We start from the raw sequence: 26,096 nt of genomic DNA, 5'->3' as shown, positions 1-26,096 counted from the left end.
CACTGAGTGCACCCATGTGGCAAGCTGCGATCAGCTGGCCCCTGCTGGTGTACCAGTACCACGGCTGCTGGCTTAACTGGGCTGCTGTGGCCCGAGACATCTGAAGGACCTTTCTTGTGCATGCCCTCACTCTGCAACTTTGCCTTCTGGAGCAGTTTGAAAGTTGTCACCTTCCACAATTTGTTGTATGAACGGGCATGTAATTTTCCCAGAAAGCTGCAGTTCCTCGAGCCCTGCATTTTTCATGCAACATCTGCGTTTCTTTTCTAAATGAGAATAAGCTCAGCTATTTGTTTATGAAAAAAAAGAAAATGGAATAGACCAAAACGTTGGCGTTTGCCTCTTGCCGTGGCCTAATGGGCTTCCTGAGGACCACTGAAGGTGATGAGCATCTGTCTGTTTGTGTCCCTCCATAAAAAGCGCTGGGAAATGACTGCTTAGCAAGATCTGGCCCTTGTGCTGTAATGTTGTTGATGTTGTAGGTGGAAGCGTGTGGTTGTGGCTGGTTCTGTAACTCACTTCGGGAAAGGAAGGAGATCAGGAAAGCTGTAACACGTCTATAATTAAGTACAATGAACGGCTATAAAACAACAAACGCTTTTAAGTGCCATTCTTGGCCATATCTGAATTATTTTTCTCCTTTGGCAAAATCATTAAAGGAGAGGGAAAAAAAAATAAAGCAAGTGTGTATCAATCCACTCTGCGTGTTTGAAAGGTTTTTTTTTAATTATTTTTTGATGAATGAAAATTAAAATGTGAGTATGGGCACAAAGTCCCGGTAGGAAGGGCTGAGTTCCTCCAGCCTGTAGGCAGCCTCTTATTAATAGCACCTGGCACTGCTATTCCCACCGGACTGGTGATAAAGAACCCCAATTCTGACATTTTTCTCAGAAGAGGAAGGGGGGGGGGGGGGGGGGGGGGGAAGAAGCAACCCATAATAATTACAACTTGGCAAGCCCAGTATTTATTGACTTTCTGAATGCTGATGAATGAAAATGTGCTTCATTAATTAAAACACATAAAAATGCCTTTTTTCTTCAGAACTTGCTTTTTTTCCCCCAATGCTCTGGCATCCCTTTAACTCTACTTTTCTCTCAGTTGGGTTTGTGTGAGACTAGCTCCATCTCTGTGTGTTTTGCCTGAAATGATAGTAGGCTCAAATTAAGCCTCTTGAGCTTCTTGATTTTCTTGGCGCTGTCTCCCTGCCTTAGGAGCATTGTCCTGTGGTTGTGTCCATGATCTTAACCCGCTGCGGCTTGGCTTTATCTTAAATGGTTTCCTTGTTTGGGTCTAATTAATCTTCTTATAGTAACAGAGCCCGAATGATAGAGCTATGGATTTCAGCAGTCCACTTGGGAAGATGTGAAATTCAGAGCGATTATACCAAGAACATTCCGGCCAAACCATGTCATCATGCAGGATTGTGTAACAGAACAATTTTATCCTTCTTCTGTAATTTCCAAACCAGCTGTGGGAGGAGGCAGGATTTACTGCCGCTCTTCTCTGGCAGGCAGGGTTGTTCCCCTGACCTTCTGCTCCAGCAGACGTTCGAACCTGGACATAAATCTGGGGCTACTGCTTCTCCCAGGCATCTCGGTGATCTCACTGCTGCCTTCTGCTCGCTGTTGCATATCCATCTGTCTGCCCGCCTCTGCTCTTGTGCTCACTACCAAGTTTTTTGGGTCATGGGGCTGTGTCCTTGCTTATCTGGTTTGGGTTGTGGCTATCAGGGAGCTAGAAGCATGCATGAGAGGGAGAATTACACTTTCATAGCTTTGGTGACATACGGGGTGTGTAACTTCATTGGTCTGAGGGAAACTTGGTGCTTTGGAGAACATCAGGGAGGGATAACTGGCTGGAGCTGGGTTATAGTAGATTAGGAAAGTGGGATGGTGCAGGAAGCCCTAGGGAGATGCCAAGGTGTGGGTACCATCTATATCCTTTAAATTAATGATTATTTCCTACAAGAGAAACACTTTAAGAGGGGGAGAGGTAAGGTCCTGTATTGCCCAGCTGCTTGTGGTCAGAAATTTCCCAGCCCTCTTCTGTAGGGTTTGGCACAGTTGATGCTACCCTTCTGTGCTGTCCCACTGTCTGTATTGTGTTGGCCCAGCTGCCAGCGCTCAAAAGCCCATGAGGGTTACAAGTTAGTGATGGCTTTGCTCAATGATCTTGATGAGATCAGGTGGGTTGATCCAATGACTACATCGGCAATTGAAGTGTGCAGGAATGGTCAGGCAGGAGCCATAAGCGACTACTCGTGGAGCTATTTGTGCCTGGAAGTTTCCATACCTTGACGCAGTTGAGCAGAGTGACTCCGAACTGTCACAATCCATAAGCACAAGTCCTCATTTTCAAGCTCTTTAGCAGCCTGCAAGAGCTGCTTCCAGAGCAATAACTCAGGCAGTAAGGAGTCCCTTGGTTCAGCTCGGTAATGGCTTGTAATGACTCCAAGGGAGTGATTTCCACCTCCGTAATCCTCCCAGCCATACCCACCTTCTGCAGTGGCATGTGTGAGGAATCACACCTGTGTCCCTCGTGGAAAAGCTGAGCACGGTGGTGTTGGTGGGGAGCACAGGTGCAAATTAGAGGGGGTTTCTGTTGAGGAGTCGGATTTGGTGGGTGGGGAGCAGCTCTTGGGGGAAGAAAAGGCAAAGGGCTCTGGGCTGGCTGATAGAGCAGGTACTGGAGCAAACCTGAATGTCATTTTAGAAACCTTGAACCAAAAAATTCAGTCCAAGAGACTATTAAGACCAGGAGGAAGGCTCAAATCAATGGGCTTTGAGTGAATTCCCATAAAAAGGAATAATCAGGTTTTGACTTTGTAGGCACACTGCAGGAGAACGTAATCCATTGTCCCCAAAGGAGCCGTTTCAGCCCTACTCTCATCAAGACATGCAAGGATTTTAAAACCTTCCCGGTTTTAGTGGGGTTGGAAAAGAAAAAAAGGTGGGGGAAGGTGGAAATTAAACCACAAATGTTCACAATAAAATGGTCAGATATGGAGGTGGATGGAGAAGAAGAGAGCATCTCAATTTAGTCTCTGGAGACCAATAACTTTCTAGGGCGTTTCTGACTGCTCTTAAGTCTTCTGCCTGTGTGCTGCAAAGGCTGAAGTCGATCAACTGTTGGCGTTTTGGTGTATTTTGGTGTCAGATGTTGTGATTCCCACCCAGCTAAATGCTTGGGTGCCCCCCACCTTCCCATATGAGAGTCATCTGTGCCCAAAAGCCAGGCATCGAAGTGAGCTCCGTGGTGGTGAGCACATGCCTGGATGTTTTGCTGGAGCGGGGCCAGAGTTCCTGGCATCTTGTCGAATCCAACCTCTCCAGGCATATGTTCTGCAAACGGAGAGGGTTCCCACCTCAAAGCTGAGCTGTGCCTGTGTATATATGGAAAACTTTTTTTTTTTTTAGTGATATTTAATTTTTCTGGGGTGTTTCTCATCTCCAACTCTCAAACCTCTTTAGATAGGGAGATGCGACCTTGTCAGCACGAGCATATGTTGCTGTGCACTCTGAGAATGAGTTGAAGGCATCTTCTCTCTACGTAGCTGGTAAGGAGTCATCACAATCCACCTTTGAAGCAGTGTCGGGACTTCCCGGCAAGCGTATGGCGCAACAGAAAAGGTGTTTCTGAGGCTCATTTGACTAGATCCATGCAGTCCCTAGGCATGAAGACCTCATAGGGAATATTTCCCATTTCGTATAGGGGAAACGGTAGGAAGAAGAGGCAGCGAGTTATTTAAGGATAGGGAACAGGGCAGTTGCAGAGCTAAAAGTGGATTTCTGGAGTCCCAATTCAGTAGACCAAACCACCACGCTGCGCGTGTTATCTTTTACAGGCTCACTAGCAGGCACCAACATGTACCCACCCACACAGTCTTAATCTCAGTTGCTGTGTCAGACATTGCTGATGGGTGAACCCTGAAAACTGTGAGGCAATTTTGGAGGCATTGCCAAAATTTCCCTGGCTGTTAGTCTAAGAACGTCTGCCCCTTGGGTCTACCAAACCGAGCTAGGAACCCTTGGAGAAGCATCTGTTATTTCTAGCAGCTCATTTCCTGGGAAGTGGATTCCCCCACAGACTACTGAGCTGTGATTTTGTCCCCTCCAGTCTTGTACAGAGCCTAAAATGGGAATGGAACCATGAAACTTGTGCCTCTCCCCACCCTTGAGCATGCCAAAATTGGAGCCTTGTTTCGGTGGGTGGAACGGAGCGTGCGGCTGAGACCAAATCCTCTGTACATGTATTTTCTCAAACCTTGCTTTGTTGGCACGTGCATTGGGTGCTGCCGAACACAAATCTTGTCTGAATGCTCTGAAAATGCTGTCATTATTCCTAGACCTGCCGGACTCCTACTGAGTGCAGACATTAGGAGATCAAAACCTGAAAGGAGTTTGCCAGCTCCGTCTCGTGAAATCTTGTTCGTAGTGTTTTCTTTGGCTTGTTTCAGTGGGAAGAAGAAAACTGGAATGTTTCAGAGCTCGGTGATCCCAGGTCGATGTCCTGGCAACCGCAGGCTCCCTTTGTGGTTCTGGACAAACAGTTTTGTCTCTTTGTGTCTTCTGCAAAGCGAGGATGGATGCTGGTACCGAGGGCTGGGAGGAGAAGCAGCATGCCAAGCAGGCTGAGGAGGGATCCTGGTGTTTGCTTCCTTCTGGCTCTTGCTGGTGGTGAAACCAGGTTTATTTGGACGTGGATGTTCAGCGAGGGCAGCTTGGGCTCCTTTCTAAACCCCAGCACATCTACCCGCCAAGAGCTGCCGCCCAGCTTTGATACTCTATTTGCAGATGACAGAAATGAATTGTAGACACAGCGGATGGCTAAACAGATTAGTTACCACGTCGTTAATTACCTTCAGCCCAGCGCTGTCCTGGACGAGGCTCTGAGGCAGAGCGGTGACCTGACGGTACTGGAGCCGTGTCGCGTGTCCTGAGCCGTCAGCGGGAGAGTTATGAGAATCGCTCGAGCTGGTAAATTGCTGGCAGATGCTTTTGTTTGGTGTGAGGGAGAGAGACTCTGCAGAAGGAATTTGCCTCACGTAATCCATTTGGATTGGGTTTACAGTCATCTTCTGCTCTTATTGCTTTTGGAGTGGCTTTCGTATGCCCTGTCCCACTGCAGAGGGGGATAGGAACGGCCAAGCTGCCTGCAGGAGGAAAAGCTCTGTGAAATTCAGTGGAGATGGCAGTGGTGTTAAAACATTATCTTGGCATTTTACTAGATGTTAGTCTTCTCAATGAGCTCTGGCTGGAAATTTAAGGCACGCGATGTTAACGGCAGCATCTTCTGGTGAGCACGGTGGGGGCTGCCCTCTCTCCTGGGTTTCCCTTCTGACTTTGATTGCTGTGTGGCCGTGGGCTTGTTGTGCTTTGGCTGACAGAAGCTCAGTGTCTGGGGTGAGGATTTCATTTGGAGTCTCAGGTAAAATAATTGATGAAGGTCGGTGAGGCAGAAGAGCCAGGGCATGGGTTTACTGGGGTTTGAGGGAGGGAAACGTGTTCCCAACACAGCTGGAAAAATGCTCCTCCAGCTTTCCAGCCCCCAGGTTATTCCTGCCTGGACGTGACGATGCTGTGAGTCTTGCAGAACACTCTTCATCACGAGACCTCAAATCCCTTCACCGAAGAGGTCTGCAGTGTTATTCTCTCTACGAACGGTGGTAAAAGTAATGCGTTAAGAGGGAACAGTTTATCCAAGCAGCAGAACTGGGGCTAAAGCCTGGTTTCCTGGAAGCTGGAGTCTTGCTTTGCCTCAGAGGACCCATTGCATTTTCCAGCTCTTGAACTTTCCTGGTACTTTGATTTTGAAGTCAAGTCCTGCTGCTGTGGGAGGTCAGCAAGCTTATACCTCTTGTTCATGAGTGCTTCCTGGCCCGTTAGCTTCAATGAGCCCCCATAAAGTGCTCCTAACCCCATCTCCCAGCATCTGCTCTGTGCTTACAATGGCAAAATCAAACACGGGTTTATAAACAGTATCACCCTTCTGCTGAGCAGCTGCTGTGAGTACCGCATGCCAGTGCTTTTACTCTCATAGATTGCTCGCAAAGCACGGGCAGAGGTGTCATAAATTTGCCAGGCTTTTTTTTTTTTTTTTTTTCTGGGATATGAGAGCTTCTGTAGCTTTAAACAGCCCTGGGGAAAAGCAAGCCTCGTGGCTGATTTGGGACTGTGCTCTCCCTAGGATCACGTCCCTGAGCATCGTCTGGTCCTGAGTTTTGCAGGGAAGGGACTGCAAGCACAGAGACTTTGCTTATCAGCCAGCTGGGACGTAATCCTCAGATTAGTGTGGTCAAACCAGGTGTAAGGGCTGAGTGATATCAGTGAGCCAGCCCGGCACACGGGCTGCTCCGGGAACAGCTCTGTACTCCTGTCTCCTCCTGCTAGATCACACAGCAGTTTGTGTCCCTCTGCTGTTCTCTGCCCCCTGCCCTCTGGCTCTCAGCTATTAACAGCCGAAGTCTGTTTACGGCAGCCTCTTTATTTTGTTCTCCAGCTCCTTTCCTTCAGTGTATTACCTTCATAGACCCCGAAAAGCCATTTCACACCATCCCAGACATCTGCCAAGCGTGTTTCTGGCTCTCTGGCTGCAGCTAACACCATGCCACCCTCGCTCGAGCCCCTGTGCTAGCTGTGGGCATCTTCCTCGTCCCCCAGGCTGGGTCCGAATCTCTCGGTCCTCTCCTGTTGAGAATAGCGGGGCTGGCTGCGGGATTTTGGTTTGATTTGAGCCTCAGCTTCCCTTCTGTGTAGCAACACTGCTTCTGCTACCACCCTGCCAGGGTGGGCGTGCTGGGCCCTGAGAAAGCCAGGTACCCAAGCGCTTTGGCTTGGTTCCTCTGGTTGCAGCGAGAGGTTTTGGTGCAGGTAAGGACATCCCCAGCACATCTGCGCTTCCCTGGGGGCATCCTGGGCTGGTCCCGATGTGGCCACAGCAGCTCCTGCAGTTTTGTTCTTAATTGGTGTTGTGGCACGGCTTGTCCAATGTCTGCTGATGGACACTTGAAAGGGGATCGTGGCTCTGTGGGGACGCTTCTTGTTCATTAGGGAGTTTATCACTTGAAAAAGTCACTGGGGTGGAAGGACCTATTTCTGTCTGTCACAAATCCCTGCGGCTCGTGAGCTAAAGGTCAGCGTGGCAACCTCCCCCTGTTTAGATAAAGCATGAAACCTCCCCTTCCCTGCTGCCAGCCACCCCTTGCTGGACCATTTTTGGCTATTTCCTCCTGCAGGAGGAAGCAATGGGTCTTGGAGATGTTGGTGCTCGGGTTTCTTGCTAACTTGGAGGCTTTTCTCATGTCCCAGCCATGCGCAGATGTTGCTTCTGCTGACCAGGAGCTGATTAAATGCAACACATCGAAGTCAGAGAGAGCTGGAGATTGCCCCTGCAGCTGCGATAGGCTGACAAGATGCTGCACAGCCCCAAATGCTAGTCAGGCTAAAATCAAATTAAAGTTTCCCAGCATGATATTTTAGGAGGGGAAGAAAAAAAAAAAAAAAAGTAAAAGGAGATGGGAAAAGAAATACCCAAAACAAAAAAGCCCCCCACGGAGTTCATCTGGTGGATGGAGTTACATTAAGTGAATGGAAATTAAAGGCTTTTCATAGAGATCTTCAGCATAATTTGATGGAAGACTTTAATTATTTCAAAGTGTCTAAGAAAAGGAGCTTGGAAGGATTGGGTGGGGGCTCATAAAAATCTCTCTTCGCAAGTGTTTTGAGCTGTTCTTGGGCTGAAAGGCTGCTGTCAGCTCAGGAAAGAGGGATTGGAAAATCCTGTGCCCCCCGTTCTCCCCAGAGACCAATTCCTGCCTGAGTGGCAGTCGCTCTCACAAGAGGAGGCGGGCGAAGGAAGAGCAGAGCCTGCAGTGCTGCCAAGGAGCTCTCTACCAGCCTCCTCGAGGCACGTAGGACGAGGAGGGCTCCTGGCCCTTAAGGTGAAGACAGCAGGCTGTGGTGGGCTTGGATCTCTCCTGGAGTTTCGGGCAGCAGAGCCAGAAAGCACATCTTGCTGGCACCCCAGGGAGATGGTCCATTGAAGTCGTAATGCTCAAGTTGTCACCCATCCAATTCTCCCTTGGACAGCCCAGGAATTAATGGGTCTTTGTCTAGTCTCCAGGTTGACATAAATTCAAGTAGCTGGAGACCGGCCATCCTTACCCTGGGACTTGGATGCTCTCCTCCTGTCTCCAGCCTGCTGCGTTTGAGGCAGAAACGGGGCTCTTCAAGCCCTGAGTGCTTGGCTTTTCCACCTCCTCATCCCTGTTTGGAGCTGTCCTCTTCTTCTACCCACACCTCCCAGCAGGGTGGCCCGATGGCATTGCAGGAAGGTGAAGAGGGGGTTGGAAATGGGATCAAGGAGTGTTTTTTGGCTGAGCAGAGCAGCCCCAGCCAAAATGCCCTGCAGGGCAGAGATTGCAGGATGCTGCCCAGAGCTGCTCTTGCTCTGACAGATCCGTGCTGCGCTCCTGGACTCTGGTGGAGGATGGCGGTCAGAAATGGCAGCGTTACAACAGAACTGGGAGTGTTGCCTAATTTGCTGCAGCCCCAGGGTTGCAAAGCACCAGGTAATTCCCATCAGACCCCCGGATGTCTTTCCTTGTCGTGTTGGTTCTTGCTGTCCCTTCCGATGGAGCGAGTGGCCCTGGTGTCAGTGTGCCTGCAGGGGTTTTATGGGGCGGCGTGTGCCCACCAGAAACTGGCTGGGACCCTCCTGAGGCAGCCGAGGTGCTGGTAGCAGCACTGCCCTGCTCTGCAGGGGTGATCCGGGGATAAACACAGCCAAGGGAGTTGGGGAAAATGGGGCTGTAAGTAGGTGAGATGGGGAGGAGAGAGGGATCCGCTCCTGGGGGCTGCGTTGCATAGGGGTAGAGGGCAGGTGCTGGTTTCTCCTGCCCTGAAGATGGGCAGAAAGGTGGCAAGGAACACGACCAAGTGGCAGAGGCAGGTGAGGCTGATATCTCAGCAGCCCATCATCTGAGGGGCTGGGGAGCCACAGGGCTGGGAGGCACCCCTAGGGATAAACGTCCCCGCCAGCCCTCCAGAGAAATGGACTCGGGTTTTGGGAGGCTTGAGTGATTCAGGGACCATGCAGCAAGGAGAGAGGCAGAAGGCACGGCGATTTCAGAGAAGATTGACCTGGAGGGGCAGGACATTTGTGATCTTGAAGGGCACTGCCACTGTTCATCCCTTAATGAACAGCTTCTTGGAAGCACCATCACACCGGGTCCTACAGGGTGATGTGGCCGAGGCCATCCAGGGCCCAGAGTTAATCCAGCACTTCATGAACAAGAAACAACGTGCTGCTTATGCACTTTCTCTTCCTTGGTGTGTCAAATGCTTTCCGTGCCCATCTTTCTTGGCTGCATCTCTGCAGGAATTTGCTCGAGCAGGAATTTGTGCTGTGCGTGCGGCCAGGCTCCTGCGGGGTGTCCCTGCGGGTCGGGGGCCGTGCACTTACCCAGCGCTCTGTCATCCTGACACCTCCCGAGCCACCTTCCTCCCACACCGCCTCTCCTGCGCTGATGCTCACAGCATCAAGCTGATGCTTGGGGAGAGCGAAATGAGCCCACAGGTCGAATCTGTGGCTGAAATCCAGGTGTGAAATTGCCCTCCTCATCTCAGCAGAGGAGCCGCTTCGGTAGCGCAGCCGTTTGAGCACAAAAGTGCTGGCTGCAGGTGGCTTCATACACAGCATGCCTCCGGGTCGGGCGTGCTGTTTGTGTTGCAGAAGGCGACCGAGGCGACTTTTGCTCATTTTGGCTTTAATTTAAGGGTCTATTTGCACGCCGCAGGCTGCCCTGGTGCTGATGGCACCGGCGGCTGCGTGCTGGGGTCACCGTCTTGGCACGCTCTTTGAGGGTTTGTGGTTTAAGCATTGGTGTTTGGGGGGGTGCCACAGCCAAAATGCCCCCCCATGTCTGTGCTTTAACTTCTGGAAAAGTCAGATGAACAGTGGAAGCAGGGACGAGGGCCTGGGGCTGGGGTTGGACGTGTGGCTGCTTTCATTCACCACCAAAATGTCCCTCTGTGCATTTGTCCCTCCCCACCAGCAAAGTCCAAGCTACTTTTGGGAAAGGATAATGTGGAGAGGAGCGTTAACAGCTTTTCTTCAGGGGGTGGGAGAGGGACGAGGCTGCTGTGCTGGCATCTGACGGCAAAACCAACTGGGCTGACGGCAGCAGGGCAGCTGGGGTGGTGGGAAGCCTGCTGGGCTCCAAACTGGTTCAAAATGAGCTGGGCTGAATCACGACTGCTCCAAATTTCCTGTGCTTGGAGCGAATCTGAGCTGAAGCAGGTCCCAGAGGGTGTGGGGAGAAAACCTGAGCAGTTCCTGGGAGCTGAGGCAGCCTCGCTCGTGGTGTGTGCCTCGTGGCAGAGCTGAGTGAGCGCTAATTGATGATTTCTCCTATATTTGGGGCATGCATAATGCCTTCCCCTTGTGGATGCCTTGGTGCCTAGTGGGAGTTGAGCTGAACTCGCAGTTCTTTCTCCTCTGCTGGAGTGTTATTTCACGAGGCTCGTAGTCTGATAGAGGCTGGTGGTTTGGGGAGCCTGCATCTGCCTGAAATTTGGTTGAAAATTGGTCATCAGATTGCACGTTGATTGGGAACGGGCACGTCAGTGGGTATGGGAAGCACGGCTGTGGAAGGCACACGTGCTCTGGTGCTTGGACAAAACCTGCAAACTGTGGATCAGAAGGAGCAAATTGAGGCTGTCAAATGTCTGAGCCCCCTTGGCTCGTCTGGCCAGACTGCGAGCTGAGGCTTCGGGATAACAGCTGCAGAATATGGGATAACAGAATATGGGGCTGGAGTTTGGATGGATTATAGGTCAAGATGCAAACATTAAAGTTGGGCTAAGGCTGGCTAATGAGGACAACTTATGCTTATGGCTGGAAGAGAATGATGTGATTGGGGTTTTCGGAGCGCTCAGCGTGGGCATAACTTAGTCCTTTTGTACTTTCCTCATTTAGCCGGAATTGATGTTAAGCCAGTGATGAGAACGGCTGAAAAGCCAGCCCTGGACAGGGTTGCTCCTTGCTCGGTTTGGAAATTGGATGTCGCTGATGAGGATGAGTGCTCTGGGAGCAGTTCTGAGAACGCTGCAAAGCCAGGAGCGCAGGCAGCCTGATTAGAGTGAACTGAGAGCCACGGCAAGCAGAGGTGTTCAGAAGGGATTTATTCCGAGGGCATATTTATTTTTCACGGCGAGGCATCGTGCCTCTGCAGACCTGCGCGTTGTGCTTTGTTGGTGAAGCCGAGTGATCTTTGCTTGCTCCACATTGAACCCCAGGACACAACCCACAAGCACAGTGTCTTTCTGCATATACCACACTGCAGAGAGGAAGGAAAGAACCAAGGAGAGGCCCTTTAAGGCCCTGAGATTTATCCCATACCTAACCCTGCACAGTGAAGGTAAAGTGCAGGCTCCGTTTGAAGCAATGGTGAAAATCTCTGCCAGGTCTGGAGTTTTACTCCAGGCTTTCTGAAGGTCAGGGTTCATGGCAATTTAAAGATCCTGCTGGCCTCCGGGTGCAGCAGAGTTTAGGAGCTGAGATCTCTCGCAGGGGTGGCTCAGACGGGGCAAATTCTCTGCAAGTGAGAGGGCTGATGGCGTTCGGCTTGCAGGAGAGGTGATAAATAACTTACACAAAACCATATGTGAAGTCCAGAGCTGTGCACAATTTATGTGTGTTATGGCCATCAGTGAAGCCAAGTGGCCAGGTATTAGAGAAACAAAGGAGAAGCCAGACGGAGCAGTTATCTTCAGGCATGTCAGCCTCGAGTGCTTTGTTCAGAAGCACTTCTCGTATCATCAGGCAAGCTGCTCCGTGCCCAAACTCCCTGCAACGCAGAAGACTCCACGAGAACAAGCACATTAAAGGCCACGAGACGGAGAGAAGAGGATGGTGAGAAACTGAGAGGTGCCAGAGCCAAGCCTGGGGAGAAGTCACGTCTCTTGCTGCGTTTTCTGCGCTGTCACTAGGCAAAAATACCTCTCTGGTCTTTTGCTCAGCTATGTATCAGCAGAATAAGAATAAATTCCTAATAAGAACTTTCCTTTGGCAAACATTGCCTCTCCTCTGCCTGCTCACCATTCCCAGCAGCAGGGTGCTGCTCCAGGAAGGAGAAGCTCTCTTCCCAGCGAGCTCTTCTTAGAAATCTGTCGGAGAACCTCATCCCTCAGGGTCCAATGCTGTACATGTCCTGGTGAGAGAGGTTAGTGTTTGGTTTTTTTTTGGCAGAGACATCATACATGTGCACTTTGTCCGAGTGGCACTCCTCACGTGCCCAGGGATCCCCTTGCTCTCCCCTCTCTCCAGCTCCCCGTGGGATCTGTTCGTCCTTGCAACAAGAAGGGGAAAAACGCCAGCGCTGCCCATTCTGCTCTGTCCCCCCGGGACCTGCATGTTTCATCCGAGCAACCCAGTAGAGCTGCACCTCTAATTGGATGCTCTTTGGTGTTAAACTGTTAATCAAACACACAGGTTTCTGGTTCGAAGCCTTTTTTTTTTTGTACTGCTTATGTTACAAGCAGGATTAAAAGCTTCTCATGCAAATTAATTCCTGTTAAATGCGACATCGGTTACCGGCTTGGACTCCGGTTCTGCTTTCTTGTGCAAGACTATTTATTCCTGGCTACAAACCATTACTGCCCCAACTCAACTCTTTTGCATCTGGCTGTCGTGTGCAGCCCTACTGTTGCATGGATGTCCATCTGCTGGCTCCTGTGGTGGTTTTCCGTGGGTACCTTTGGTTGTGCAGGTTTCTTTACCCTGGTCTGCAGAGATTTCCCCCATGCCCCTCCTCTGCTCTGCAGTTTATCACCACCCATGTGTTTTGTGCATGTTCTTACATTGGCATCTATCCTCTTTCCCATCTCCTTTCAAATGCATAGGCTTGCTGTCTTCCAAGTGCACACCCCAAAATCAGTGCCCCATGACGATACACAAACCAACCAAGTCTTCCGAGCATCTTCAGCCAGTCCCGAGCGGCCCCCTCCCAACTTCAAAGAGCAGGATTTTGGAGCTGGAATGTATCAAAATGTTCTTTGGGCGATAGATGGCAGATTAATCTATTTGTTTCACTTACAGGTTTGGCAGCTGTAAAAAGAATCAAAAGTAGCTTTTTTTGGCCATAAACCACTTCTTGCAGGTTGATTTGGTAGAGGCTCCTTTGTTTTCCTTTCTTTCCCCTCTTGAATCTGCCAGGGATTTAAGTGAAATAAATAGATTAATCTTCTTTCTGTAGCCCAGAGATCAGGTTGATGCATTTAAGAGCTTTTTCTCCCCCCAGACTCCCGAGATGTTCACGGATCCGATTCATATTTTAGAACTTCCTTCATGTGTAAAGAGACTCGGCGGCGGCAGTAATTCTTTGCTACCAGCAGTAGTGCTTGGTGGGTTTCTTCTCTTCGGAGAGAGCTGAAGATTTTCCATCAAAGCTTTTTTGATAAAAGGAATTTTTGGGTGTAAATATCCATCTTTGAGGGTGGGGAACGCTGAAGATCTTCAAAGGAAAAGTGGGTATTTTGCAGGAACGCGTGTCTTCAGGAAGGTTCAATTGCTGCGACCCAAATGGCTGAAAGCAGCTTCCCCAAAGCGCGTGTATTTATCAAGAAAGAGCTCTGTGGAAAGAAAAGCGTGGCAGAACTGGAAAAATCACCGGTTTCGAGGAGGATGGAGAAATGATTTTCTGAGCAGCTGTTTTCTGCAGCAAAAGGGCATCGCTGTGAGAAGGCCTCGCGGAAGGGGTCTCGGCCAGCAGTTCATTCTTAATACTGGCACAGGGTGATGCTGGGCTCCTGGAAGCTCTTTTTTCCTTTCCAACACGTGCAGTCACATCACGGCTTGGTGGGAAATAGCCAAGCAAGTCTGAAGCACTGGAGGTTTCATGCTGTTTAGGTACCTGGGTCTTACACTGCTTTGGGACCAGATACCTGACCACTAAAATTGTGTCCTCTCCCAGCAAGATTCACGTGGCAGCATCAGGTTTGTTGTGCGCTAGGACAAAACAGTAATTTCAAACCTCTGCTCTTATTTGCCAGCTTTTCAAGTGAAACAGCAGTTGGTTTTGAGGCTCTTTGTTTTGTCTGGTTAAGCTTTTTATGAAGCCAAGGCTCTGGCTGTGATAATTTCTTCTGGGTCCCCCAGGTCTCTTTGTAAGAAGAGGGTTGTTGAGCAACCGAGATGCTGCTGGCCCTGGAGCTTCCCCGTGCCACTATGGCTGGTGGTAGGTGCCCCATCCTAAAACCCTCGATGGTTCGGGGCTGGATGTGGAGCAAACCAGCTGCTCCTGGGCGCCAGAGGTGCTTTAATGGAAGCGATGACCTGCGGAGGGGGCAGGATGCTTCTGCTGAATAAGTGTGGGATAATGGTCGGTAGGAGAGCCCCAGCCCCTTTATATGGGAGGAACAGCTGGTGCGAGGATGTATGCTGAGGCTTTCATGTGTGCCAGGTGTGGGAGGCAAACAGAGCTCTTCCTGCTGCTTTTTTAGGTGATTTAGTCTCAGGCATGGCCAGAAACTTGATCCAAGGTTAACAGCCCTCATCTTTGTAACGATCATTACCAGTGGGCTTAAAATGGCCAAAACATTGAGGTGATGTCAAGAAATGCAGCTCCTTAAATCCCAGGAGCGGTTATGGTGAGGACGGCTCCGGCCTGTGCCTGATGGCAGCTTGCTGGCCTCAGCTGGAAGCAAAGCTGCCGCTCTCCTCCCACCTCCAGACGCTCCCCTTCCCCCAGCCTCGTCGTGATTTCTCCTGCAAGATAACAGCTCCAAGCCAATTAAGAGTGTCTGAAGTGGGTAGAGCAGACGTCGCTGTGTGAGACCACAGTGCTTTTAACTGCTATTGTTTGCTAATAAAAATAAATTGTGGGCACCAGGGAGGAAGAAAATCCCACATGATCTGAGCTTTCTCTTTCCTTTTTTTTTTTTTTTTTTTTTTTAATTTTTATTTATATAAACTCTTGAGATGTGAATTGTTAGAGCCGGGGATGCTATGCCAATAAAGCTTTCAGATAGTGCCCGGCCCTGCGGGGTCTGGTAGGTCGCACGAGGAGGCTGCAGAGAAGGAGATCTCTGAAGGAAGCCACCCTGTGCTCAGCCTGGGGCTCAAGCCCCCGAAATCTCCTTGTGTTCACAGCCCTGGGGTTGAAAATGCTGCAGAAAACTTGACTTGAAGGTGGCTGAGCCCATAGGCAGCTTGGATGAGGAATTAGAGTGGGTAGGTATTGTTTTTATCCCTAAGCAGTGATCGCAGAGGTTGATCAGGCTTTGCTAATGCTGGGGAGGATTGAGAAAGGTGAGGCGAGAACTCAGGCTTGTGGAGAGAGAAAGCTAAAGAGAATAATCCACGGGAATGGGAAATGTCAGGAACACACGTGTGCTCCTGCTTGGCTGCCTCCAGAACTCCCTGCGCCTTGAAGTTCCTTGCTGCTTTTTCTGGAAGTCACGAAGGGGGAAAGGAGGAAGAAAAAAAAAAAAAAAGATAAAAGAACAGAGCGAGGAAAATGGAAAAAAATCCATTTCAGGTATCAGCTGAGCAGGTGGTTATCTCCAATATCACCTCCCCTTGAATATCACCTACTGTGGTGCTGGCTGAATGTCCCTTCTGTGCCACCACTGGCGTGGGGCTGGAGGTCCTCCTGCACCCCAGCGAGCTCACCCAGCACGAATATTGCAAGGACAATGCGAGAGGAGGGAAGGCATGGTGGCTGAAAGTCAAACAGCCGCCTCCGGAAGGAGACGGAGCTTTTATAGGAACACAGAAATTGCCAGACTGGAACCGAGCTGCTCCTCGTATTGTTAAGCCTCCCTTTTCAGAGCTGGCTGCTTCCAGAAGCGGGGCGAGGAGGCTTGCCCCAGGGGTGATTCTTCCAACCCTCGAACGCAGGGAGTTAGCCTGTGCCTTGCAGCATGAAGGGTTTACACGCCATCCAAAAGCTGATTTTCTCTCTTGCTCCCTTTTTTTTTTTTTTAACTTTACTATTGTAATAGTAGCTATTCATTCTCTTTATAAATGCCTGATCCTTCTCTCAATCTCGCTGAGGTTTTGACTGCAACAATACCTAGTGGTAATGATTTACCCATGCTAATTATGCATTTTGCAGAGGAAAACATATTGTTCGTAGCTTTAAATGGAGTGATTTTTCAGTTTAATTGAACTTACATCTCTGTATCCCTGGGGCAGGCTCGCAATTCAGTTCCTCCCCTCCTCCTGGGCCACGCAGGCGCTTTCTCAAGCCCAGCACCAGTCACCTGTTGAAATGTTTTTCAGGTTCTTTCCCTCTTGTCAGTTCCATTTAAATCTGAGCCTCTCTGCAGATGAAGCTTTGCAAAAGGAAACAGCTCTTTGCCTGTTGGAAGAATGGGAGAGGCTCCGCTAAGTTGTTTGTTGATATTTCCTGACAGCTTTTCCGAATTCCTCGCTGTTCTGCAGCTGTTAAATTTGTTGTCTCAGCTGCGAGGATTACTCTAGCTTTGCTCGAGCTGCGTTTTCTCACCATTCATCAAGCTTCTGGTGTTGCACAGAAAGATCCATCAACACCAGAGCCACCTCCAGAGCAGCGTTTGGGTGGAAGTCTGCTTCCCCTGCCTGGGACTGAACTCGCTGCCAATTTTTGAAGGGTGTTTGTGGTTTCTCAGCGAGCCTCAGACCACGGCGGAAGGGTTGTGCCGTAGAAGTAAAAGGAGGTTGGATCAGGAAAACGCATGCATTGGGGTTTTTCAATGCCTGGGCACGTGGAGCGTGGCTTTTGTGGGGCAGGTGCATCCTTGGAGGTACTGAGCAGAAATAGCAGCGCACCTGGATTTCCTGAGTGGCCTTGGCAGGTCGGGCAGGGGGAGCAAGAGGCAGAGACGAGCCGTGGCTGGTTCTCAGAGGTGTCTTCGCTACTGGAGTGGCAGCTGCAGGAGAGATTTATTCTGTGATTTACCATTTTATTCTCCCTTTTGGCTCTTGCTGTGCCGGCGAAGAAATTTCCTGCAGAAATCTCAGCGTATCAGGAGGACGTGGCACTAGCAGCGGAGAAGAGCACATCTCGCACGGTCGTTAAAAATGTATAAGTAGTTTCAGAAGCGAGTTGCTTCCTCTGAGAAGCAAATCGTTCATAATTCTGCCTCGTATTTAGAGACTTTTATCTCCAGAGAGAGCTCCAAACCGTTCGGAATAGTCTTGATTTATTTTATTTTATTTTCCTCCTGAATTTTCAGAGCTAAACTAGAAAAGGGGATTAACAGGGGAAAGAAAAAATCATGTGCTTGTACTGCGCAGAGAGAAGCTAACAGCCTGTCCATGAGCCACCACCAGCTTTCCAGCAATGCAGGCACCACCTGGAGTGACCTTATGAAATATTTTTTTCCAGCTGTCCCACTCATTTTGGGGGATTCAGAGGCTTTGGGGGGGATATAGCGGATTCAGACTGCTTTATAAGCAGCTGTCCCTCAACCAGGCTCGCTCGCTGTCTTAGCAAGTTGCCAGCACAGCGAAGAGGAGCCACGAAGGCAGGAGCTGTAACCGTGCAGGCTGAATTTAGTAGAGGAAGTTCATCTGAAGCATTTCCAGCAAGCTGTGGCGAGGGTGAGTTGGGATAAGTCATCTTCACAGGAACAAGAATTAGTGTGGTGAATTGCTGAGCATCCCTGCTCTCTTCTGCTCATCCTTGCCTTCCGAGGTTTCTTGCTTTGTGCTGTGTGAAAGCAGAATGTCATCGCCGTCCCTGCCTGTGAATAATTTTAGTCTGCATAGGGCAGATCGCCCAGTCATACCTGTGGTGTGTTGCTTTAGCTGGGCAGAAAATATTTTAAGGCTTCTGATGGGGCAATGAGAGAGGCAGATGCACCTCGCAGCCGCAAGGAAGCAAAAGCTGTTGGGAGCGTGACTCGCTCAGCAAGGCAGGAGTGACTTGACAAAGGGTTTGAACCGTGTTTATGGTGCTTTCATGGCAGAGTTTAGAGAGGAGGGAGCAGGAGGAACTTGGGACACCGGGGAGATGAAGAGAGCCAGAACTGAAACATCTCTCTGCTCCTTTGAGAATAGAAACCCCGATGCTAGGCTAGGAAGAAAAATCCGCTCTCTCCCCTCCCTCTCATCCCACGTCTTGAGTTCCTCTGTTTATTCCCACTGCTCGGCGGCTCAGGTGTGGTGCTGGGGAAGTGTCCCCGTGCTGCACTCAGGGTTTTGCAAGCACCTCCATCCACCAGATGGGGTACAGGTGGTGGGAGCCCGAGCGGTTCTGCTGTCTGGTGAACCCCAAGGTGTATTTCTGTAGCTGACAGCTGTTCCTTGGGTTCGTGCTCGAAAAGCAAAGCTCTGGGAAGCTGCTCTTAGCGGTGGGTAATGTGTTAGGTGAGCGCAGCATCCCTCTGTGCTCCATGTTCTAGGTAATTACAGCCCCGCCGCTCGCAGAGCAGAGCACAGCGGGCGCCCCGGATTTCTTATTTGGCTTTGCTATTAACTCCGGGCTGGGGATGCAAAGGCAGCTGCTTGCCCATGGATCGCGTGCTTTGCCTCTTCACCACACCCAGCTGCAAACAGGAGAGGTGGCCTTGAGCTCTGTCCCTCAGAGCTGCAAGTCCTGGGTCTTCTGCCTGGTCTGGGAGGGGATGTGTGTGGCATTGGTGCCTGTTCTGCAGTGCCTGTGCGATAAATTTGACTTGATCCTGCTGTTTTTCTGTCTCTTAGAAAGTTTTGAAATAACAGCTTCAAAGCTCTCAGATGATATGTTGCTCCACAATCCGTCTCTGCTGCTGCCAGTGCTTCTGAGGAGCCAATTTACCATGTGCTTAACCTTTTAGGGCTTTTCCCCCGAAGGCATTACTATAACTCCCACTGAAAAAAAAAAAAAAGAGAAAATTGCCATTGCCCTTCGCAGAGGTGGCTAATGATTTTTAGGTGATTTCTGGCAGCTTCTGCTGCATCAAAATGTGCTGAGCAGGCACCTCCTGAAAGCAGGATGCTCCGGAGATGTCCAGCTGGCACCCGACATGGGGTCCCCTGATTTTCTATGGGCTGAGAGCACTGGGGCTCAGCTTCCCGGTAGCGATTTGGTGCAGGAGACTGACCCCAGGACCTATAAGTGGTTCCTTTTTCAGCCCCTGCATTGTCTTCATCCCTTTGGCCACCTCTCAGTATTTCTTCTGCATTCCTTCCCTGCCTGTAAAAGGGGATTTGCCCCTCTGGGGAGCGCTGAGGTGAGGTGGCAGGGGTCTAAACGCAGCCTAAAAGTAGCTGCATTGAAAAACCACAAAGAAAAAGCTACAACTTTCTCGAACAAAACTCCTGGTAACTTCAAAGGCAGATTAAAGACTTTGCCTGTGTCAGGGCTTCAGCATTTGGCCCAGGAATTAGACAAATGGAATAGCGCGAGAGCGATTGCCAGAAAACTGGAGAAGGGAGAGATAAGGTAACATGAAATGCTCAGCGTCAGCATTTAGGGACATTAGTGCTTGTGGAGATAATTTTATCAACATGAAGGACAATAATTAAGTAAAATCTCTGTGTCGCTGTTGAGAGTGGTGTTTGTTAAGAACCTGTTCAGCTGTGCTGGGGGAATGTGCTGCGGGACAACGTGTGCCAATACCTGCACTAGTGATAGCTCTGGGGGTTCGTCACGTATCCCTCGTTGTTTTGTCATTTTGGGCTTGGAAGGTGTTGGGAATGGGGCTGCCTGGTGGGAGGAGAAAGAAAGAGACCTCATCTTTGGCTCGTCCTGAATCCCAACCCTTCTGGGCATGTAGGGAAGGGAAGGAGACGGGGGCTGCTATCGCTCACTGGGGCTGCTGCAATGTCAGGAACTGGTTTCTGGTTTGGTTCCCAAAGTGACTCAGTCCCTGCCTCCCATCCCTCGCTGCGTGTTTTGCTCTGATAATGTTGGGTCCTACCCTAAAAGCTGGAGTCAGTGTAATATTTAAGTAGCTGGCTGCTTTAAATTTAAAAGAAGAAAAAGAGAAATTAAATAGATGTGACTCAATATTGATTTCCACTTGTTTTTGTGGAAACTCTAAAAATGCCAAGATGAAATATTTGGACTTTTCCTTGGGTTTCTTTTCCATATTTTGTTAGAAGCTCTTCGCCCAGTTTGACTCGAATTCCTGAATAATTCATAGTCTGTAAATAGCTTCCTCCTCCTCTGGTAAATAGACTCTTTGTCCCCCTGCCTTGGCACGCTCCGAGCAGTGTCATCGTGCTGAGTCGCTGCTTGGAGAGCCGGGGTGCTCACGGTGTGTGCTCTCTCCGCAGAGTTATGTCATGCCCAGACCACCGAAGGGCTCCATGAGGATTTATAGAAGATGCCCCGTGTCTTGGCGCCTCTGGTGCTCCTTCTGCTGTGGCTGATGAGGATCGCTGCCAGCCCCCACTCCCTGAGGATCGGTGAGTACAAAGCTCGCTGCGACCTTCCGCTGGCTGCTCGGACCGCTCCGCGTAGGCGTGCTCGGAGAAGGCTCTGCCCGTGTGGTTTTTGGGCTGCTGGTGGTCGTGGTCGTGGCTCAGATGGGGCTGGGTCGCTTGCAGAGCTCCGGCCTCGTGCCTGCCTTCTTGAAATGTGGTCCCCATCTCGTAAATGCGATGCGGTGTACGGCGAGCGTACGCATCTGCATTGATTTTTACGGGGGTAATGCTCCCTGATGGGAATCGCTCTCTGTATAAATGTGAAGTGAAAGTCACTCCTCGAGGAGACACTGAGGGATGAGGCTCTTTCCCCCACCCTGCATCCCCCCCCTTGATGCTCTCCTAAGCTCCAAGCAGAAGGGAATGGTTTTCTGTTGCAGATTTATTTGTCCCCGTGTTGATGAGCAAGGAGTGTTTGAGCCCAAACTGAAAGTGTCACGAGAACATTAACAACTCCAAAATGCTCTGTTTGTAAGAGAGTCCTCGCATTTGTTCTCCTTTGGGCTTTATTAAAAAGTGTTCAGGAAGAGGCACCGCCGTCTTCACTCCCTGCCTGTGTGGATTAGGGAAAAGAAATGCATCTGGAAACCTTGTAATGAAACTTGCTTCACAGCACTGACACCGTGCTCTGCTGTTTGGAAAGCAAACTGCTTCTCCTGCCTGTTCTCTCTGGAGCCACTAGCTGTTTTTATTAACTATTTGTTGCAGATAAGCTAATCTATTCCCGTCCCCATTTGCAACTTTCACAGGTGACACTTGAAATAAAATTACTTCTCCTTTTTGCCAGCAGAGCATGGAGCAGCTCAGAAATACAGCATGGGAGGGTGAGTGCTGGCAGGAGCCGGGGTGGTTTATAGCCCCAGCATCCCTGATTCATGTGGAGCACTTGTGCAGGACCATTTCTGCTCCGCGGGCTGCATTTCACATCGATGGGCAGATCCTCCACTTGAGGCAGCAGATGGGGATGGGGATGGAGGGGTTACGTGCCTGCCGTGGCTCAGTTTGTGCATGCTCAGGGACCTCCTGATGAATTCGATGATGGCCACAGTGAGGCCAAGTCCCTGCTCATCTCTGGGGGCAGGTAAGGTGAAGTTGGGGTCTCAGTGTTTGGGGCACAACCCACAAGCAGCTGCAGAGGTGGTAGGAAGTCCTCCTCCCTCCGTCTCTTCCAGGTATTGGTTTTGCCTTCTGGACCTGGTAGCTGCTACTGGTAAAGGAGATCTTGATGCTCTGCTGGGGTTTTAAGTCACATCCCTAGTATAAATGACTCTTGGGTATCATTCACGTGTCCAAGTTGTACTTAGCAGGGATGCAGGGTGGTGAACAGCACAAACACACTGGGTAAATGTGAGCCTCTCCCCGTCAGCATCGTGTGCCTGCAGAGGCCCAGGGCTGCAGCAAATCTCTGGTGCTTTGGTCTTCATCCCAGAGACGGCTCTGCTGGTGGCTCTGCACTCCCTCACACTGCGGTCACGCTCCCTTGGACCCGTCTCTCCAGTTTTAAAATCATTGTGCATTTAGGAATTCTGTGCTTTTGACTTTTCTTGGCAAAAAAAATGGAGCTGCTCCAGAAATCATTGCTCTTAAAACTTACAGCACTGCTGCCCAGTCCAGGATAGAGACACTGGATTTCCTTAGCCTGTGGAACCCTCCTAGGACTGAAGAATTTGCATTTGGGTGCTGCAGAGGGAGTGGAGAACTCAGGATTTCAGCAGAAGGAGTAATGTTGTGGTAGGAACAGGAAGGAGCAACTCTGAACCTTCTAAAATGCACCAAAGGTCATGGCTTTTGTGCCAGGTGGTGTTAAATTTTGGAGTGGCCAGAGACCCTGCGGTCAAGGTCCGGGGGTCTCCAGGTACCTGCCACCTCCTGGGAGTGGGACACCAGCACTCCTGACCTTGGGTGAGCTCATGAAGGAGAAACAGCTTCTCAAGGAGTGACTCTAGGGGTTTGGGACCCAGTGAATCTCCCCCACTTAAGTCTAAAGCAACTTCTCTGAAAAAATGGAGTCTGAAGCAGATGGGCGAAGAGCTGAGGAAGGGTTTGGGGTTTTGGTTTTGTCTCTTTGCGACACAGCTTTATTTTAAAAATATATCCAGCCAAAAAGTTAATAAAAAATAAAGCACAACATAAAAGGAGAGAAAAATATTACTGGCAGCCCTGAAATCATTCCCCAAAGCATGCTTTTGGCAAGGCAGGGGGATACGGTATCTAGCGATATAAATCAATGCGCTGCATCGCGAAGGGAAACAGAGCAGCACGAGCCTTTGAATATTCAAAGAAAACGCAAGCTAACATTCAGAATAATTCTGAGAGCCATCTGGTAATGGACCACTGAAAGGCGCAGTTTTATGATCAGTGTGTGAGGTGAACGCAGGCAGTGCCCTGCCCTGGTTCCTCCCCAGGTGGCTGGAGAGGTTATTGCTGCTGGGCACGGCTGGAAGGAGGCAGGATGGTGCTGAGCCTGGGGCACTCGGCTTTTACACCGAGCTCTGAGCCCCCCTGCGGCTGCTTTCCTGGGGTTTCAGGTGGCTCTTGGCCCTGACACCTCTCGGTGGAGTTTCTGGTAGCGGATTGCTTCGAGTACACGCTGAGGAAGGGCTGCTTGTTGCATTGCAGGGAGCTTCAGAGGCATCGTCTGTGCAAAGCAGTGAGCAGAACATGGGCTGTGGGTGACCTTCCTCGCAGCCTTGCTGTGCACAGGCACAGCTTGTAGCCTGCTGTACACCTGGAGCTGTTCCTGTTCTGTTTCTCTCCTCACTACACAGGAACTACCACTGGTTTGGGCCTTTTTTTTTTCAGCATTTTTCTCCAGGCTTAAACTCTGCGTTCCCTTCTGATCCCATCCTAGAGAAAGTCTCCTAAATCGTGTTGTCTGGGAGACCTTTGTGGGGAAAAACACGGACCTGCATGCTCCATTCACGATAGCTCCTCTTTTCAAAGAGCCTCTTGTTTATCAGTCAGCTCTCCTGCTCCGTGTCAGTGAGGTTTTCTCTCCATAGATGCTCAAATATTGATTGAGATCAGGGGATGGAGAAGCAGGCAGGACTGGGCATATTCTCAAATACTTTCAAACGCTCCAGGAGATGTGTAGGGAGCGCCTCAAGACATGTGGTGGCCTTTGAAAGGGCTCGTACACATCCTACCAAAACATCCTGGGAGTGAAACCTGGTAGTTGGTGCTTGCCCTTGCAATCGTTCTTGTGTTTTTCTACCCCAAAAGCACAGGAAACATCAGCTCCCTCCTGCCCGCCCCACAGGCAGGCAGGGATGGCAGATGCAGCATGCTCTGGGCCAGCATCTCCTCCAGCTTCCTGCAGCTTGTCCCGTCCTGAGAAGTAATCCTGGTTTTGTTTTCTGTTTGTTGACTCATTACTCAAAAGTGTAAATTTACTTGAGTTATTTACTAAGTAATTTACTTGGTCTTACAGAGCAGGCTGTCAGGGCTCTAAATTGGTATTCTCTTGTGAGATTCATTGGGTGCTCATTGAACATTCATACACAAGCCCAAGCTGTGATTTATTCACAGCGCTGCCCTAACTAGCCGTAGGCTCAGCATCCCTGCCACATTGTCCACGGACAAACTCCTTGCAAGGCCTTCAGCCCCTGAAGTGCTCCTTTTGGTAATTGCCTCAGTCTGCCTGCCCAAATCCCTCCCAGCTTCACAAACATCCCGCAGAAGCATTGAGCCCCAGCATTAAGGGTGTTTTGCGTGGTGAAACGTAGGGTTCGTCTACCCCATACCTACTGCATCCACCATTTGATCAGCGGAGCAGTTTGTGTGGCTGGCCCAGGGCTCGTGGTAGGGCTTTGTCCATCAGAGAAGTCTCCAAGAGTCCAAAGTGGCCATGGGGTGGGACCAGGAGAGCCAGCCTGGGACATTTGTCCCTGTTTCTAGGCACGGTTCAGAAAATCTGGAGTTTCAAAGGGCTGTGAGTCTCCTCCACCTGCTCTGCTGCTGGAACTGTAATGTCAGGAAAATGTTCCTGGGATCCCCCAGCGCCTGTGGGGTTGGGGAAAACACTGATATTTTGCTGGGTGTGCTGAAGGAGGTGGCAAGAGGCAGACAGGAGCCTTGCAGCCAGCTTCTTCTGCATCCCTGTGTCTCCCTTCCGTACGCAGCGCTGCTTTCTGGCAGATCGCAGCCCTTTGTGGATGATAGCGATGTGAGTGCAATAAACTGCTGCTCACCAATTTGCTGTTCCCCGGCAGAGAAATGGCCTTACCCTGGCTTTGAACCCAGCAGCCAGGCTGCTGCCATCAGCTGAAAGCAGGGAGACGACGGTTGGGGCTCACGTGGTGGTGCTGTTGCTGGAAAACCTTTCTGCTGGTAATTATGAGGAGTGTTTCATAAAACAAAGCTGCTGGCAGGGGCTGGGTGCCTCCTCTCCTCCGGTCAGTTGTCTCCTGGGTACAGGAGGGGAAGCACCGGGCTGGGGAGGCAGCAGGTCACCGAGACACGTGCGATTATCCAGCTTCTCTGTGTGCAGACCTCTTGTTTTTAAAGGCTTCAGAATAATTTAATTTGGAGAAGTGAGAGCTGTGCCCACGCTGCGCTGGTAGGAGGGAGGCTGTGCTGCAGCTGGGTGACATTTAGGTGGGGGGAGCTGCTTAAACAAACGTGTGTCGGGGTCCCAGTCCCCAGGAGCCCCAGTTTGAGGCTTGCTGGAGGTGCCCCGAGGTTGCCCATCTCCCAGGGACCCTCCTGGACGTGGCCACCAGCAGCCCCAGTGTCTGAGCCCTGTGCTATGGGTCCCCGAATTTCCTTCCCCTGCTCCATTTCTACTTCGCTGGGCTCACCTGAGCGCTCATGTGTAGGGTTCACCCTCTATTGATTTTATTTTTTTTAAAAGGCTTTCACAGGACTTTCCTAGAATCTGAGCGCCTAAAGAAATAGAGAATCGGGCAGGAGGAGCCGTATCCACGTCTTTGTTGATGCATGACTTGCTAAATTTGTCTGGCTGAGCCATTATAAATGTTTCATTTCCCCCAATATTAAAAAGGTCCAGTTAAGTTCATTTAGGTGAAGTAGATCGGTAGTTATTTGTCATTCGCTACCAAGTGGGGAGAGGGAGAGAGAAATACAATATCAATTTGTTAACTATTTGCCCTTTTAATTTTGTTTTCGTTATTCTTCCAGGAGAGTGATATTTTATTTATGTTTTCTGAGTTCTGTGCATAAATCCTTATTTAGAAAAAAATCACCCGTGGAGATGCCAGGCCCTTGGAGCAATTTGTTGGCTACGAATCCTCGCGCTTGTCCCCAGATGTCCCCTGCCTGGGAGGCAGGTGGAAGGGGTGTCTGTCTGTCTGTCTCCAGGCTGTGCCTTTGCCACACGAAACACAACGAGCCGCTGCTCCACGGCTAAGGAATCCAGCCCTGCTGATAATATGAATAATGAATCATAAACAGATTTATATCTCGGATCGATGTTACAGGGCACGGCGTGAAAGGAGGCATGGACTCGGTGAAACGGAGCATCTCCTGGTGCGTTTGCACCTCCGTGGAGGAGTTATCTTCCCTGATCTGCTCCTAGTGCCGGAGAGCCAGGCTATGTTGCACACCCCGAGAGGCCCTGAGCCTTGTTTTGATTCATTATTACATCCACATGCACATTGCACAGGTATAGATCTCAGGGCTGGGAAGCTGCCTGGCCATGCTGCAGCTGCTAATTCAGCAGGAAGTGGAAAATTTGCTGG

General features: G+C 50.3%; 1 protein-coding gene across 1 annotated transcript in view; it reads left to right on the top strand.

Moving 5' to 3' along the window:
* The window catches only part of GRIK4 (glutamate ionotropic receptor kainate type subunit 4), a 159,212-nt gene that overhangs the window by 35,798 nt on the left and 97,318 nt on the right, over nt 1-26,096 (top strand). The window contains exon 2 of the mRNA XM_068659238.1: nt 20,248-20,379. Coding sequence (XP_068515339.1) covers nt 20,298-20,379 — 82 coding nt within the window. The 5' untranslated portion in view covers nt 20,248-20,297. The remainder of the gene's footprint in view (nt 1-20,247; nt 20,380-26,096) is intronic.

Source organism: Anas acuta, chromosome 23, assembly GCF_963932015.1.
Source record: "Anas acuta chromosome 23, bAnaAcu1.1, whole genome shotgun sequence".
Lineage (NCBI taxonomy): Eukaryota > Metazoa > Chordata > Aves > Anseriformes > Anatidae > Anas > Anas acuta.
The sequence above is the reverse complement of the archived record's forward strand: the minus strand, read 5'-3'. Positions and strand labels throughout refer to the sequence as shown.